General features: G+C 43.0%; 1 protein-coding gene and 1 long non-coding RNA gene across 7 annotated transcripts in view; one reads left to right on the top strand and one right to left on the bottom strand.

Annotated features, from left to right (window-relative positions):
* The window catches only part of KBTBD3 (kelch repeat and BTB domain containing 3), a 36,975-nt gene extending 25,168 nt beyond the window's left edge, over nt 1-11,807 (top strand). For 5 of the 6 annotated variants that reach the window (XM_059418305.1, XM_059418333.1, XM_059418316.1 and 2 more), the window contains 3 exons: nt 4,165-5,716; nt 8,028-8,114; nt 11,507-11,807. In XM_059418305.1, coding sequence (XP_059274288.1) covers nt 4,165-5,716; nt 8,028-8,114; nt 11,507-11,773 — 1,906 coding nt within the window. In that variant the 3' untranslated portion in view covers nt 11,774-11,807. Of the gene's footprint in view, nt 1-4,164; nt 6,913-8,027; nt 8,115-11,506 lie in introns of those variants that run through there. The other variant, XM_059418349.1, reaches the window with a different exon arrangement.
* Nucleotides 11,808-15,742: 3,935 nt separating this feature from the next.
* Nucleotides 15,743-18,026, bottom strand: part of LOC132013199 (uncharacterized) — a 30,679-nt gene continuing 28,395 nt past the window's right edge. Inside the window, exons 3-4 of the long non-coding RNA XR_009402916.1 lie at nt 17,802-17,928; nt 15,743-16,535 (exon numbers count right to left, since the gene is read on the bottom strand). This is a non-coding gene — a long non-coding RNA (uncharacterized LOC132013199). The remainder of the gene's footprint in view (nt 16,536-17,801; nt 17,929-18,026) is intronic.

Below are 18,026 nucleotides of genomic sequence, written 5' to 3' on the forward strand. Positions count from 1 at the left end.
AAATAGTTAGGTCTTCCCAGGTCAGCATTTCCTAAGGTTGTATGGACCACTGGTCTCTTGGGAAAAAAACTGTTTTGATCTAGAGCCAGTTTTGTTTGGAGGAGTTCTTACACTGTGTTGTATAGAAAAAAAGGAGAGGACAAATGGATTAAAAAGTATAAGTCAAAGGAAATGAACTTGAGAGGAAAACTGAGTTTAGTCATGTATCTGTGCGCTAAACAAGGGAGAAGGACTCACACAGAGGATTTCAAGATTTCTTCTCTCTTTAACAGAGAGAGTTCTATATGGGAAAAGTACTTCCAGGAGCATTTCTGGAGAACTCCCAACTTGTTCTGATTCCAGGCAACCTTCTGAATATAACTTGGTTCCCCCACAGATCATCCTACAGGGAATGTCCTCGTAATGACACTGTTCCAACCCCCTGTGGTGACAGTGGGTTTCTGATTCTGCAAGGGCAAGTGCCAGACGCAGAACCTCAGTACCGTGGCAACCATATCAAGGTCATACCCGCCTGTGAGTCCTCTTGGTCAGATGCATGAACCGCTCCTGGTGACATCCTGGCCTCAGCCCTCCCAGTCTCACTGCAATAAATTTAATCCTAATTGCAGTATTTGCATTATGTTCAGTTATAGAAACAATTTTTATTCAAAATAAGCAGGACTTAAATCTCTAGTAAATAAAATTTATAAAAACAGAGTAAGATTTAAAATACAAATATACTAGGTGCAAGGTAACTTACACTGATTTTAATCCTTAATTAAAACTGCTACTTTGCCACCGGCATCTGATTAGACCTCACCCCTGTTGCTCTGGAGTCAATCAGCAAAAGTGTATTGATAGTCACTGCTCGCTGAACTCCCGTGCCTGGGGGGTTTCCTGCTTGAGTGGGGAGCAGTGGCTTGGTGCTGTGTCCCACATCACCGGGGACATGGAGGCTACACCTTCTCCCCACCCAGACACTAGTTCTTTCTCTGCTCTTTTCATGTCTTCTCTCTGGTAACCTAAGCTGTTCTTTGAACTCCACTGGGCCCATCACTGTCCTTGTGCTCTGCCTCTCGGTGGTGCCACCAGTTTCTCCCCAGCTCTGTTCCATTCCAGTTTTCTTCTAGTAGCTCCATTCTGTTCCCCCATCTTCTGCCACCTCCTCCGTTAGAGCTGGATGCTCTAACGGTTAAGTACCTGGCCTCTTGGGGCGCCTGGGTGGCTCAGTGGGTTAAGCCGCTGCCTTCGGCTCAGGTCATGATCTCAGAGTCCTGGGATCAAGTCCCGCATCGGGCTCTCTGCTCAGCAGAGAGCCTGCTTCCCTCTCTCTCTCTGCCTGCCTCTCCATCTACTTGTGATTTCTCTCTGCCAAATAAATAAATAAATAAATAAATAAATAAAGTACCTGGCCTCTTAATACACAGGCCCTAAATCTAAATCCTGGTTCTGCCACTAATCAGACATGACCTTAAACAAGTGACTTAATTTCTTCAAGTCTCGGGTTCCCTATTTGTAAAAATAAATAAGAACCTAACTTACTGAGTCATTATGAGGGTTAAATGAAATAATGTATATGTACTGTTTAGAATGCTGTCCACTACTTTCAACTAACACTAGATGCTATGATTACTCTTATTTCCAAAGCAAAAAATGGACGTAATCTGGTGCAAACACCCAGCTTGATTTCCCTATCATGTTAACGAAATAAGAAGTTCCTGTGAGCATTTGGATTGCAGGCCTCTAGTCTTCATGTAGAGCTTATTTATTAAATGTATCTGCACATAATTTCTGCACAATATTTTGTTCATCCTACTCCTAACTTTTATGGATCTGCTTTACATTTTTTAAAAGTCCTGTTAAAACAATTAGGGGCGCCTGGGTGGCTCAGTGGGTTAAAGCCTCTGCCTTTGGCTCAGGTCATGATCCCAGGGTCCTGGGATCGAGCCCCGCATCGGGCTCTCTGCTCAGTGGGGAGCCTGCTTCCTCCAATATCTCTCTCTGCCTGCCTCTCTGCCTGTCAAATAAATAAATAAAAATCTTTAAAAAAAAAAAAAAGAACAATTAAAATCTTCTCCCTGCTTTGATGTAACACAAATGTCCATGTTATAATGTCCTAGATCTTTTATTATATATAGTATTTTACTAAAGGAATACCCAGTTCATAACAAAATGGAAACAAATAAAGACTGAAATTCTGTAATTTACATTCTTGAGTGATGAGGCCACTAATTCATAGTATTTGTGTTATCAAGTTCACTGAAGTACTGGGAGGAAGAATGTAAAACAGCAGGCCAGTGTGCAATGCATGAGAAGTGCACTTTATGATTTTGGAAAATAAAAGTTATGAGATGTAAAGTCACAGAAGACTAAAGAGGAGTTTCACATATTGTACAACCACTTTCTGGTAATATGGCAAATTTGAAATGGATGGTAACCGGATACTTTAAGGATGAACAGGAGCAAGTACAGAAATATGACCTTACTTGCGTCTTCTCAAAGAAAATGTGGAAGCTGTTGATAAACTAAAAATGTATAGCATCTGACAGAAAACATTTTCCTAAAATAATGATAGTACCTAATACTTTGCATTGATTAATTCATTGATGCCTCTGAACACTCAGTGAAATAGATACTACAAGTATCCCCATTTTCAGATGAGGAACTGGAAGCACAATGAAGCCCTCCCCACGAAGGTCACAGAGCTATTAAGTGACAATGGCCAGACACCCACCCAGGTAGCCATATTCTAGAGGTCTGGCTCTTAATATTACCCTAAACTGATGATCCATGTCTTCATAATCCAATATAATTGTCATCACAGTTTCATATTGCTCAGCTGACATTACTGAGATAACTGTACATGATGCAGAACATGTACATAATTTGTTTAACTATATCCACTCCAGTAGCCTAGGGGGAAGTGTCATCCTTCCTTGTCCTGAGGGGTGTTCCCGTATTTGGAGGGCTCCTCATACTTCTCAGTCAGATACTAGTGCTTCCTGAATAGCTTTGCTTACCCTCTAGAACAGACTCTAAGAACTAAACTGGTCCCCCCCAGAGTACTTAAGCACCTCAGGGCACTGCTCACACAGGTATCCTGGACAATAATGGTACGGACGCAAACGAGTATTAAACCAGAACCCACACCAGTCAGTCCAGTCCTACCAAAGGTACAGCTACTGGTGGTCCTTAGTTCTTTCTTGTAGCTGTTTCTCTTTAATCTCAGCCTCCGCTCGCTGTCCACTGACAACTGCCATAGCAGGTCTGTGTGAAAATGAATCATGCTGGATATGAAGTCAATAGAAGGATGGGTGGCAAGATTGGTCTACCAAAACCAAAAGTAAAATACGTCTTAGTTTCCTGCCCAAACACTTACAAATAAGTTACATTTTCACTTAAATTGAACCCCTAAAGTTCCCACTTCCTTAGACTCTATCCTCTTGGCCGGGTGGGGATGAATTACAGCTTAGAAGAACTCAGAAGAACTTAAATCTGGGGACCACCTCCATCTCTCAGTGGCTGTCTGTTCGAAAACTTACTTTTAGCCTTTTGGGTTGGTGTTTAGCTCCACGAAATCACATTCCCTTTTGTTCCTAAAGTGCTGCATGAAATGTGTCTCTTTCAGGGTGTATTTAAATATATCTCATATGGTGGATTTCCCACATAGACTCCTTGGGGACATGCGATACCTCACAGCATTCCACCTTCCCCATGTTTGACTGCTGCCAAGCTGAAAATTACTGTGCAAGATACTTTTAAACCCTAAACTCAGAAGCATTGTGTATTTTAAGTACTCCTAGTTATCACCTGCAGAGTTGATACTAATTAACTCAAAAAAAAAAAAAAGAAGAAATTCAGCCATTAGAGAGATTTTACCCTAATTTTATGAATAATATTTAAAAGCATGTAATTAGTTCACCAAACGTGACTCTTCTACAGTCTTCTCTGGATGAGTTGCAATAGCTTGGCTATCATGTGTGTATTCTGTAGTATGGGAGTTATGTTTAAAGATAAACAATGCGGTATACTACTCTTCTAGATAATTCATAAAGATAAACTTGACATGTCTGAAATATATTTTAAATCAACCTAAGGGTCAAGGAAGCGTCTGGAAGGTAATGTTGACAGCTAGCACGGAATGACCTCTTCCCACGTGTTCTTCTCTGTTCTTCACTGTTGCAGGGCTATGTTTGAAGTAAACATGAGAGAGAGAGATGGTGGGAGTGTCACCATCACGAATCTGTCCTCCAAAGCTGTGAAGGCGTTCCTTGACTACGCCTATACCGGGAAAACACAGATAACAGATGAGAATGTGGAAATGTTCTTCCAGTTGTCCTCATTTCTTCAAGTCTCCTTCCTGGCCAAAGCTTGCAGTGACTTTTTAATAAAAAGCATTAACCTTGTCAACTGTCTACAGTTACTATCTATATCAGACAGCTATGGCTCCCCTCGCTTGTTCGATCACGCCCTCTACTTTGTACAGAACCACTTTTCCTTGCTATTTAAATCCAGTGATTTCTTAGAGATGAATTTTGGAGTCCTGCAAAAATGTCTAGAATCAGATGACTTAAATGTCCCTGAGGAAGAAACTGTCCTGAAAGTTGTCCTTAGTTGGACCAAACATAACCTAGAATCAAGGCAAAAGCATCTGCCTTATTTGATTAAAAAAGTCCGATTACATCAGTTATCTGAGGAGACGCTTCGAGACTGTCTGCTCAACGAGGAATGTTTACTCAAGAGCACGAACTGTTTTGACGTGGTCATGGATGCCGTGAAGTGCGTGCAAGGTTCTGGCGGACTCTTCCCTGACGCTCGGCCATCCACCACCGAGAAATACATCTTTGTCCACAAAACCGAGGAGAACGGAGGCGACCAATACACATTTTGCTACAACATCAACAGTGACTCGTGGAAAGTACTGCCACAGTCGCATCTGATCGATCTGCCAGGGTCTAGTCTGTCTAGTTATGGTGAGAAGATATTCCTGACCGGGGGCTGCAAGGGGCCGTGCTGCAGAACCGTGCGGCTTCACATCGCAGAGTCCTACCACGACGCGACTGACCAAACCTGGTGCTACTGTCCGGTTAAAAACGATTTCTTCCTGGTATCAACTATGAAGACCCCAAGAACCATGCATACGTCTGTTCTGGCTCTCAACAGGTTATTTGTCATAGGTGGAAAGACCAGAGGGTCTCAAGACATTAAAAGTCTCTTAGACGTTGAGTCTTACAACCCTCTTTCCAAAGAATGGATGTCTGTTAGCCCCTTACCCAGGGGCATATACTACCCCGAAGCCAGCGCATGCCAGAATGTCATCTATGTCCTTGGGTCGGAGGTAGAGATTACAGATGCCTTTAACCCGTCGCTCGACTGCTTTTTTAAATACAACGCGACCACTGACCAGTGGTCTGAACTAGTAGCAGAGTTCGGGCAGTTTTTTCATGCAACGCTGATCAAAGCTGTCCCAGTAAACTGCACACTGTACATATGTGACCTTTCCACCTACAAGGTGTATAGTTTTTGTCCAGATACTTGCGTCTGGAAGGGGGAAGGCTCTTTTGAGTGTGCGGGCTTCAACGCAGGCGCGGTTGGGATTGAAGATAAAATTTACATCTTGGGCGGCGATTACGCCCCGGACGAAATCACAGATGAAGTCCAAGTCTACCACAGCAGCAGGTCAGAGTGGGAGGAAGTCGCTCCGATGCCAAGAGCCTTAACGGAATTCTACTGTCAGGTGATTCAGTTCAATAAATACAGAGACCCATGGTTTTCTAACCATTTTTGAAAGGAGCATGTGCTTAGACATTCTAAAACTATTCCAGTTCTAGAAACCTACCGTAAATCTACTAACCGTAATAGTTGGTAACAAGGCCTTTACCTCTTAGTAAAATAAAATGTACCGTCTGTTAGAGAATCACTATGAATGTAAGCATATATGACTTAGCAGTTGCCAGAAATTTCAAAGACAAAATACATTCACCAAACATTATACTGAATATAACTGAATCTTGGAGAATCCAGAACACTTAGTATTCTCATCTGTAAATAAAACTCGTAGGCATTGCTGTCTTGATTTTTAGAGTACTTTATCCATAAAAGACTAGTAAGAACAAATCAGTGTTCACAGATTTGTACTATCTAGGTGGGGAAAATCTCTTAAGGTAGTGAAAATGGATTATTTGCACATTATATTAGGTGAAGTGAAATTTTAATTAGAAAGAGGTAAGAAGCCTGCCCCGTTACTACAGGAGTAAGAGTTGCTGAATTCTTACCCTTTCTGATCCTGGCTTAGCTTCTTTTCAGCCCTTCCTTTTTTCTTTTCCCTCCTCTTTTTTGGGGGGTTAGGTAAACTTTTCTAAAATGCTGTGTATTTCCCTAGGCTTCTAAGCTGTACACTCAACATGGCTTGACTTTTTTTATGATTCAACTCTTCATTAAAGCATAATGTCCCATGCTACAATGCCATAATGCCAATGGCAGTTACTGAAATGCTTTTAAAATTGATTCTTCTATTAGATCCCAGTGTTTGTTGGTTTTAGTTTCTAGCAGTATCATTATTTTTCTCATTTTCTGGCTCAGGCTCAGTAAATTAACATTCTTGATTTAATTATTAGTTCTAAGTTACAACCAATCTGAGTCTATCATAACCTTCTGAGTGAAGTTCTTGGATTCCAAGATGGTGGTCCTCAAATACTTATTCTCTATCCTTGCCAGGTTCCAACATAATTGAGGATGTAGGAAATCTGGCCTCTAGATCAGTGTGTCCTTATGTGGATTTTCATAATTTTTTAAATGTTCAAATTTGAGTTGCAGTAAGAAATTTCAACATTAAGAAAAAAGAAAAGAAATTTCAACATTTAAATTAGTACCATATCAGTTTCCTTTGATGATATATATCAACCATAAAGCATCGTGTTGGTTTACAACTTATGTAACTTGGTCACAGTGATTTATTTTCTAAATTTTTTAAAATGACTAGGTTTTTGGTGTTGCTCAAATTCACAACTTGCTGTAACTGTTTAGATACTTCATCATCTTTCACCCAAACAAAGAAAGAGTATCAATCATCCTTGTTCTCAGGTAGGATGATTCTGGGTTGTAAGAGAGTATGTTTCTTTCATTAGTTTAAAAGATATAACTATTTTAGGTTGTAAAAGTAGAAATAAACCTAAATAAAGGTCCTTCCACTATACCATGTAAGTTTATGCAATCATATATATATTTTTTCAAAATAGAACAGAATATTGGACTACATGATCATGCATTTCCAAAACTGGACTGTCCCTAATCAGATGGCTGTTGCATAAAAAGTATTCTGTAGAATTGTGGGCTGTCCCTCCTAAGTGGGCTCTGCCCTTTCCCATATGTATGTGTTTATGTGTTTGTGTCTGTGTGTCTGTGTGTGCAAGAAAAAAGGAAGTTCAGTGAATGCTTTTGTGTGTATACTTGTGGCTATGAAAAAATTATTTAGGGAAGACCATAACACAGTGGGTCACCTACCTGGATTTACTGAACTGTTAACTTAAACATATATAAATAATTAAAGTATGTTTAAAATAAATATTAATTACTGACTCTAGGAATTGTTCATCTCTTCCAGAAAGGAAAAACTAAGGCGAAACAATCCCTTCCTGATCTTGATTCATTATCAGATTATCTTGATGTCTGCCAATCTTCTCATTAGCTGTTGGTTCATGGTAATGTTTCTAGAAACAAGGCCTAGGAAGCTCCCCCTGCATTTGATTTAATACACTTTCTAACACACGAGGCTTTTTTTCTACAGTTGCTGCACTTGACTTGTTGATCATGTTTTTCTCATTGCCATCCCTTTACATCCACAACTGGGTGCTCTTTGTCAGTTACAACACCAAGAAAAGTACTCCATCTAGTCATCAACACCTGAATTCTTCCTTTATTTACTATGGTTTTTTTGTTTTGTTTTTTGTTTTTTTACTTTGATCCTTGGCATCAGAGCACAGACTGCTGGGCTGGGCTTGGCTCCATTAATGACTGATCTTGTTCTAATTTTACATCTTCTTGTAAAGGTGGCACTTTCATTATCTGTCTGCCATATTGACAAAATGGTTGTCTGTGTCCCGCACCCTCGAGGAACCCAGCCACATGCACACGTGGTAAGTGACTGAACTGGGTATAGCCTTCTCATCTTGCCGATCCCTGGCTTTACAGTCCGAGAACCATGCCTGTCGTTCTGGCCTGACTCCATTCTGGATCTCCGACAGGCAAGTATCTGATCTTTCAAGGTTATTCTCAGAACCCCCAGAAAGAACTGCTGTATTCCTGTCTATAAAGTTAGGTCAGAGGAAACAACACATCCCTTTATCTATGGCCTCTTCCCCAAGTCTTTTTTTTTTTTCTCTAAAGTCTGCTTTCCCTTCATGATCCTTGTTCAGCCAATAATGCAATGTAAGAGACAAAATAATTGTGCTCATTACCTAGGTTGCTTTCGTTCTTGTGGAAAAATTCTGTTAAACATTTCTAAGTCCTTTATCATTTGGATTATGTACACACACACACACAAAAAAATCTAATACATCTTCTAAAATTGAAAGTAGGTCTCTGGCATTATTATATATGAAGACGATTCAATTGAACATTTATATGAGATCAGTTCAAAGTGAATGGGCATGCCCAGAGTGATCCACAAACTTGATTTCAAATGTGGAGCACCTTTTGTTCATTTATTGCTTGAAAAACTGGGCAGTAGGAAGAATATTTGCATAATCAAAATTAACTACCTTCCCAGCACACTCAGCTCTGGTTCTGGGTGGGAAGTCTTTATCATGGCAGTATTTGATCTGCTACTCTGGAAAGCGAGTGTGCTTTGAGAGTGACCACATCTGGTATCGAGAGCAACTGGATTGGAGCATGGTATGCCTCGCTTAAGGGGACCGTTCAGAAAATCAGACTCAAGTAGAAAGAAACATGTATTGACATTCCGAGATAGGGAAGCAGTAAATACAATCTAACGATCAAGTATGGTGTGGACCATGTAGTGTTACTGTTAGGTGCTCATTCTCAGTTTAATTGGATCTTGTGTGTGGAAAGTCTTTGATATTTAGAGTTGGAAATGGCTTCCATGGGCAGCCCTGGAGGGCAACCTAAAAAGAAAGGCTAGACTTCATAGGGAAGCAGATTTCCATTCAACGTAAGAAATCACTTGACTCCCCTTTGAAAAACCATATTTAGAGTAAGACACGTCCTCAGACGGGCCTTGTGGCCCATGGTCCACCCCGTTAAGTCCAATACAGCAGTCAACAACCAAAGATTTCTACATGCTCTTTACACTTTCCCATTTTTCTAGTTTTCTGATGTATAACTGATGACTGCCTCCTCTGATTTATTGAGCATTTTAGATTCTAAGGAACTTGATCTCAGTAGCTCAGTAGCTCTGCACATGCAAGGTTTCAGTAGGACCAGAGTCTAACAACTACGCCAGTTTAGGACCAGTCTTATTGGAGACGATCTGTTCTTCATTCTTTTTTTTTTTTTTTCTTTTTAATCACTCAGGAAAAATCTATCAATGGTGCTGATGTTTTTAGTGCACTGCTAATAGGGCCTTTTCCTCCTCTCTCCTGTGGATGCACATCTGTTTCACGGAGAACAGACACTGAAAGACCAGCACCTAAAATTTTCTCCTGAATTAGTGCCTGTTTTGCTGCAAATGTTGCTGTCTAGTTAAATGTAGTGATTCTAGTTAAAGAGTATTTGATTTAAAAGAATATCTTTATATCTTAAAAACCTAGATGTGTTTACAAATCGATTCTGTTGGATGGCACTAATAATGCTTAATTAAATTTAATATCTCGTTAGGGAATATAATCACAGGATGGTACTATTATACATTGATCAAAAGATAACTTCTAAATCCTAGACTCCTATTCCAACTTGAAAATAGCCTTAGAATCTAACACAGCTTCTGACATGCTGGAGACAAAGCCCCTCTAAATTACAAAACACACTGACAGGTGATTCACCCTGACAAATGATTTTTTTTTTCCAATTTCTAATTCAGTTCTTTCAGGAATAAAGAGCTCAATGCCTTCATTTTTTAAAAGTTCTATTACTGCTCACATAGAAAGATCTGCTTCCTCCCAGCATTAACTTCCTGCCCCTGTCTCTCCACAAGTATTTCAAACTGTAGCATGTCTCCCCTTCCTGTAAAAACAAGGTGTTATTTTCCTTCCTGTTGAAATGCTTAGCACTTTAAAACCTGCCACAACGGCTGGGGTTACATGCCTTTTCTTACAGGTACCTCAGAAAATCTATCCTAATTCTCTCAACTTTTCTGTGGGTTAAGCATGACCAGCATTGTGGAATCTCTTGATAATTCAGGCATTTTCATCCCCGAACCTGCTCTAGTTGTTACAAATCCATTCTGAACTAGAGCCCAGCTGGGTCTTTCTCCTTTTAAGCACCCCCCCCCCCAACCATCAACATAAACTACAAATACAAGTTTTCTGGGAGAGGAATTCTAAAGCCAAATTTTAGTAAGTCTTTCAATCATTTGCCATTAGCTAGGGTTTTCAGACTCTTAAAACCACTTCTAATAAAGACCTCAAAAAGTATACAGAAATAGAAAGAAACCAAAGCAGTCACATCCTTGGTGGGTAATGAGAGGACAATTTGCTTACAAATCAATGAAGATTAGCCTTATGGTAACAGCGATCTAAGTGCTGAGCTTCACCTGTACTGTTAGTCTGGTTGGCTAGAGCATGCCCTCTCCCTATAACGACGCCGCTGCTGAACAATGCTATGAGCCAGGCAGCTCTACTCATCCCATTGACTTGGACAGCATTCCCCACCACAGCTGTCTAACTAGTTCACCAAATGATGCTGTTGGTTTCAAGGGAAACAAGGCGGCTGGCGTAACAGTACAGTTCCCTGAGTATCACGTTGTGGTCTAAATATTTCTTTTTGTGTCTGTTTTCCTCATTTAATTGGAAGCTCTTAGGAATAGGGACAATGTATTCATCATTTCTGGACCTAGCAATTAGCATAGTGCCTGCATATAATTAGACATCCAGTAAACTGCTATTCTGTTGACCCAATATGTGAAACAAAGATTTGTTACAACTATATTGTTACTGAGTAGGTACATTATAGCTGTACATTTTGCAACTTATTTCCACGGACAAAGGAAATCATTTTGATCTACTTCAGGATCTGACCTCTTAGAAGGATAGCACATCAGACTTCAGTTATGAATGTGTGTGTTCTTTTTGTAATATCTGAGACCTGTCTCATGGTCAAAGTCCGAGAAGCCTGGGTTAGGGGATTTACATGGCTGTAGTTTTTGTTAGTTTGGGAGAGCTAACACTGAAGCATTTGTTGAGAGCGAGACGCAGAGCCCTGTTGGAGAACACGGACGGCTGCGCCATATATGCACGGTTGGTTCCTGGAAGTAGAATTACAGGTCCAGTCATTTATCTACCTGCTTTTTTAGTGCTTAGGAACTGTTTGTTCTCAGTGAATTTTGTATCTAATTCTGTGCTTCCTTTCAAAGGTGATCATATATAAGACAATGACTGCAAAGTTCCTTAGCAGACATGCAACCCACTTTCGTCCCCTATTAGAACCCAATAGTTCAGCGACATCCTCGGCACGGGAGGAGCCAGTGCTCCGGTTACTGAACCCTGTGTATGCAAACAAGTTTCTTCATTTCCCTATTGTGGAATGTGGGCTTTTGCGATATGCTTCGAGAAACAAAATCAGAATTTCTGCAAGTCCATGTGAACCATATTACCATGTAGTGAACATTTCAATTCTGTAAAATAATTTATTAAAATGTATCTCAGAAAAGAACACATTCTGTGTGTACCTGTGGTTACTGGAAAGGAAAGCAGTGGGCGCAGGTGGGTGCTGAGCTGCTCATTTTCTCGCCACCTCCGCTCCCCAGATGCCCTGAGTGCTCTGATCAGACTCGGGGTTCCAGGGTATGGTGGCGGGAGTTTGGGGGGAGGGTTTCCAAAGGGACCTCTAGCTCTGAGAAAGGGCCCTGCATGCGCTTCAAGGCGGACACCCCCATCCGAGAGAGCACAGCACCCCTCAGACTTCAGAGGAGTCGCAGGTGTGTGAGACCCCCACCCCCAGACCCTAAGAGCTAAGGAAGAAGAAACCAAAGGTCCCTGAGCCACAAATGACAGCAGCAGACACCAGCCGGCTGTGCACGGCCCCGGACCTGGCCATCCCTGCCTCCCTGGATCAAGGCACACATGCAACAGCCAGCTTCTGGGCAATAAGCCTCCTCCCTAACTCATAAGCCCAGATGCCTGGGGGAAGCTAGGAAGGGGGCCCGAAGATGGACTCGGACCATGGAAAGATTGTTCATGTGTTTACACTGGACAAATGTGTCAGTTCCAATTCCTGTCATGTTTCCTCTTTCTGCATAGGCCCATTTTCCATCATGTCTCTGGCCTTCCTATGTGGTGATTTCTTCCTATGTGTCATTTACTAATGACATTGACCTTGGCTCCCAGGTTCCTCTCTGCACTACTGTCCAGGTGGAAACAGAGTTCCTCCTCAGAAACCCAACCGTTGAAAAACCAAGTCCGTCCCTATCCCACAGGACTGCATAAGGCCAGCTGCCTTCTCTGAATTTCTAAAGCTCTCTGGCACTCCCGTTAACCGCTGGTCCAGACTCACTGCTCCAAACAGTCTCTTCTTGCCTCCAATTCCCCATCTGCCTCCAGCTTCTGCTATTCCCTTTGTCCCTCAAACCTGGAATCATTCCTTCTCTTTAATCCCCTACACAGAAGACTCTCAAAAGCTTATTAGAAACATCAAGGTAGGAGTGCCTAGGTGGCTCAGTTGGTTAAGTATCTGACTCCTGGTCTCAGCTCAGGTGACGATCTTGGGGTTGTGAGATCAAGCCCCACGTCAGGCTCTGTGCTCAGTGTGGAGTCTGCTTAAGATTCTCTCTCTCCCTCTCCCTCTGCCCTCTGCTTGCTTGTTCTCTCTCTCTCTCACACACATACACACAAAAGAAAGAAGAAGGAAGGAAGAAAGGGAAAGGAAAGGAATGGAACGGAAAGGAAAGGAATGGAACGGAAAGAAAAGGAAAGGAATAAAGAAAGAGAAAGGAAGGGAAGCTTTGTTCTTAGGTCATGAAACAAAATGTCCGTCTGACGTGCTGCCATTTCAAGTTCTTTCCCCAATTCTAAATCTACCCGAATTTGTCCTCCCTGCCCCCATAATAAGAAAAAAAAGAGAGAGAGAGAGAGAAAAGCCCCTCAGGGACAAAGTGTAACTCCGTACTTACAGAAAATAAATTGCAAAGGACACTTAAACTAGCAGTTTATCCCCTTTCCAATCACTCAGCGTCAGTCACTACTCTGCTACGGGGCCTCACGCATTTACCGAATGAAGTACCCAGTATATTCTAGCAAAAACTACTTGGAGCAATTTAGCCAATAAACAGATTTTCATTGACTTATAGGTATATTTTACAGAGAAAAATAATAGTCCTAAAAATTAATACCACTTTTACGATGACCATAGAGTCAAAATAATGTTTATAAAGTGTTTTGAAGTTTTTGAAACTAAAAAATGATGTCTTTTTAGGCAATGTGACACTAAACCAATCAATTAATGAGGCTTAATTAATTAAAACTGCAGGCTGTATTTTTAAATACTTGTATAAAACCCATGTTTCCATGGGTGCCTGGGTGGCTCAGTTGGTTAGGCGACTGCCATTGGCTCAGGTCATGATCCCAGAGTCCCCGGGTCGAGTCCCGCATCGGGCTCCCAGCTCCATGGTGAGTTTGCTTCTCCCTCTGACCTTCTCCCCTCCTATATGCTCCCTCACTTTCTCTCTCTCTCTCAAATAAATAAATAAAATCTTTTAAAAAAATGTTTCCAGGATAAAATTTGTTTGCATTTATTAAATTTTGCAATCTTAAAGACTCTACAAAGCTTGATGAAACTAGACCCAAGATAGCAAACTTAGTAATATCCAGAAAAAAAATTAAGAAATCTGTGGGACTTAAAATAGAATGTAGGCATTAATATTAAACAGATCATCCTAATATTTATAGTTTTAGATTCTACTGCACTGCACCTGATAAATATTTTTGCATTTCTTCCAAGTTCAAGGTTTGTGTAGCCTGATTTGGCGCTAGTGTTAATTAGTGAATCTTCCATAGGAAGTTAATTACCCTTCCCTAACCCTGACCAAAATATATGCTGTAAAATGAGCTAAATTTTTTAATCAAGAAAAGGCTTTCCCTGTGGGCTTTTCAGATTTAAAAATCCAATTAGCCTTAATGTTTTCCTTTTAGAGATTAACCATCCTTTTATGTTATGAAACATTAATTGGAATTCAAACTATTTATAGATCTTTTTTAAACAACCTTTAAACAAATCAGTGAATTTTTTGTTTCTTTTACAAATAGTATTCACCTTGTATCTATTCCTAAAGAAATAAAATACAGAGTTCATGTTCCTTCTTAAGGATCACAAGCTATACTCATGTTTCTAGGAATTTTTATGCAGAAAATTATTCAACAGTTCAAAGCATTGAACGTTCTTCCATGCATAAGTAACATATTGAAGCTCTAACCAGTAATTTTAGTAATGGGATAGCCACCGGGAGCATATAGCATCCGTAGTGTACCTTAAACTTGCTTTTAAAAAAGGCCATCATCTAGAGTGCCAGTTAAAGATACAGAATCCAGGATCTCCTTGTTGGTTATTTTGATTCAATAAGCCTAGATTCGGGTCCTGGGAACTCATATTTTCCATAAGCACTGCAAATACTTCTTACTTCTTAACAGTAAGCCAGTCGGGAAACCTGTGGCTCAGGCGGACGAGGCCGGCTCTCAGTGGACCACCGACAGTGGTTTAAAAGCTGCATTAACTTGACAAAGTTACTTTAAAGTCTGTGCCCAGCTTCTTCATCAGTAAAACCGGGCTACTGGTTGTAGCTCCCACAAAATGTTGTGAGAATCAAGACAACGGGTGTGATACGCTTGACATAGTGCCTGCTGGTGGGAAATGTTCAGTACAATGCCCATGTCTCCTCTGCTACTTTTTCTTCCTTCGTTTCAGCAGGACCAACTTCCCCTAACCTTTCACTGTGCTACCAGTCTTAAATCCAACAGTTAGAGATAAAATTTTAAGTCTAAGAAATACCACTTCTACCTCGGCAGAGGGAATGGTGGACAAAGTAAAACATGGCTAATGCCTGACAGAGCTTGGACTTGGCCCTAACTATTCCTTCCTAGGTTCAACCACAAGGTTCTCATCTAGTCATCTGTTCATTCAACCGCCGCTTCTTGTCCCACCGACGTGTGTCATGACCGTACAAAGCATGGAGGTATAACAGCAAGAAAATCAGAAGTGTTTTTCCAGATGGGGTTTTGGCCCCATTTTTGGTTTTCTCTCTCCTCTTCTCCCTTCTCCCTCCCCCACTCTGCCTTGACTTCCACATCTGCCCGCACAGATGAGAATTCCCTTATGCTCCCTGACCCACAGCTTTCAAGGTCAAGCTCAGCTCCTGTGGCTGATGCCAGAAGGAGAATGAAGCCCACTTTCCTGCACACACATGAGCAGAAGGTCAGACAAGCCAAGACCCCAGAACCCTAGAACAGCCCCCAAATGGGTGAGGGCTCTTAGGAGTCTACAAGGACTCTCAGATATAGTGAATATTTTATTTGCACAAAATGTAATGCAGAAAAATGTGTAAATTTTGGAATGAACAAAGTCTTCTCAATAATCCCCTCCCCTGGGGTCCATACCCAGCCCTACACAATGTGTCACAGAGTGTGCAGGGGACAGCTTTAACATTTTCCCCCCGCCAGTTGAGGGAGAGTACCATTTCTCATCTGTTCCCCAAGTACATCCTCACCAAAATAAAGCACAGACTTGAGAAAGGGTGCGGCGGTCAGCCAATGGACATTTGGAAAGGAAGCATGACAATGGTCAGGAGGGAAAAATTCCAGTCAGGTAAAATGATCCCTTTCATTAATAATTCACGGGCCCGCCTTGACCCTGCAGATGTCGTTTATGCAGCATCGGGGCAGTAAAGGAGAGCAGAGACAAGGAGCATCAGTTCCCTGTGACCAAGGACACCAGGGAACCCACAGGATGCGGAGTCAGCACCTCAGCAACAAGGGAGTTGGTGCTGGGAGTAGAAACCAGTGCTTCTCAGAGGAGTCAGGCCAGAGGAGTCAGGCCAACAGCTGTAAACAATCCTGGCTCCATCCTGCTCTCCAGCCACCCCCACTGGCCTTAAGTGGGCTACACTGAAAACCAAGACAGGACCTTGAGGGAAAACAAAACAAAACAGAAAAGGAAGGTGTCCTGTGGGGTGGAGGAGGGAGCAGGGCTCCCAGGAAGAGGCCCTCAAATGCAGCAGCGGGGCCCAAACATCCTGGTTCTGCCTTGTTCCTCCATGGGCCACTGGGGTTTTCTGAGCAGGAGACCCTCGTCCATAATAAGTGAGAAGGTTTCTCCTCACCCGTTCTACTTCCAGCACCTTCATTCCTTCCACTGGGCCTGTGCAGTCAGCGCTTCCGCGGAGTAACCCTTACGGCCTGTGAGGGGGAAGGCATGAGGCAGGAAGGTGTGGCAGGCCTTGCTGGAGGGCAGGCCCTTCTCGCCACCGTCTTCACCAGTCACCTACTGGTCAGCTCCCGTGACAAGCTCCCTCAAATTCAGTGGCTGAAGACAGCCTTCTTGCTCCTGCTGCTGCAGGGTTAGCGAGGACAGCTCATCTCCGCTCCACACGCTGGTGGCTGGAGGGGTTCACCCAGGGCTGGGCCCCCCCCCCCCGCACGGCAGCAGGGGGCTGGCTTCCCCGGGGGATGCTCCGTCCCCGTTCACGCGGCCGCGGTGTCTGTTTCCGCGAGGACCGCGCAGTCCCCCACAGGAAGCGCCAGCCGCACGTGGCTATTTACACCAAAAATAATACCGATGAAAATGGCTGGAAGCCCAAGAGCCCGTTTCTCAGCTACCAGCCCCATGGCAAGGGCTGAGGAGCCCCGCGTGGCCAGCGTCTACCGCACGGGCCAGCGCAGGGCCGCGGCTAGGGCCTCCCCCCAGGGGGCTGACTCCCCAACACCGCAGAGCCTCGAGGCCTCAAGACCTGGCCTCGGACAGCCCCGACGCCACTTCTGCATTCTGCTGGCTGAAGCCCTTCACAAAATAACAGATTTAAGGACGGAAAATCGACTCTGAATCAAGAAATACCACAGAGGCCACAGCGGCAGGGAGGGAGGATTGACCTCACGCCATTTTTAACACTCAACCTCCACAGCTGACTCAACCTTGTGTTCTCTCACCACAGAACGTGGCCCCCTTCCGGCCTCGCCTCTCCTCCCCTGCTGCCTTGCATTTGTGTCGCTCTCTGCGTGGCAGCCACATTCCCTCCAAGCTCTGCTTCTGTATCCCCTTTCCCTTACGACTGTGAGGTAACACTACCTGTGCCACTGTCAGACTTTCGGATGGCTCCCAGGATCACACGCTCCAATCCTTTGCCCCTGTCTTGCTCTGTCACGCTTGGCAAAATCAAAACTCGGCACAAGTGGTCTGATGAGAACATCTCTAAATTCCCACCACCAATCACACCTACCCACTACCAGCATCCCTCTGTCTCTACCCACCAGCGCCCCACTCCCAGGGCCCCAGGGGAGGCCTGAAACCAAATCCTAGTATATTGTGTTTCTCCCTACATATCTCATTTACAAACAAGGCACAGAGATTAACAAGAATAACTAGTGACAGAATAGAACTATAACAATACACTGTAATGAAAGAATATGGTGTGTCTCTCTCTCAATACTTCATCATACTGGACTCACCATTCTTCCTGGGATCTTGGGAGATGGGAAAACCCCTGCATGGCGAGAGGCGTGAGGTGGGCACTGAGGTAGCGTCAGTTCATCAGGAGGAAGGTCATCGGGTTCTGGCCACGGGCGACCACAGTACCTGGGGATCACAAGGGAGGGGGGCTGTGGTAGATGCCGTGTTCTTGTGAGATTACACCCCCTGTCACCTCGGCAATCCTTCCTCCTTCCATCTCCCAG

The sequence above is a fragment of the Mustela nigripes genome, chromosome 1 (genome assembly GCF_022355385.1).
Source record: "Mustela nigripes isolate SB6536 chromosome 1, MUSNIG.SB6536, whole genome shotgun sequence".
Classification (NCBI taxonomy): domain Eukaryota; kingdom Metazoa; phylum Chordata; class Mammalia; order Carnivora; family Mustelidae; genus Mustela; species Mustela nigripes.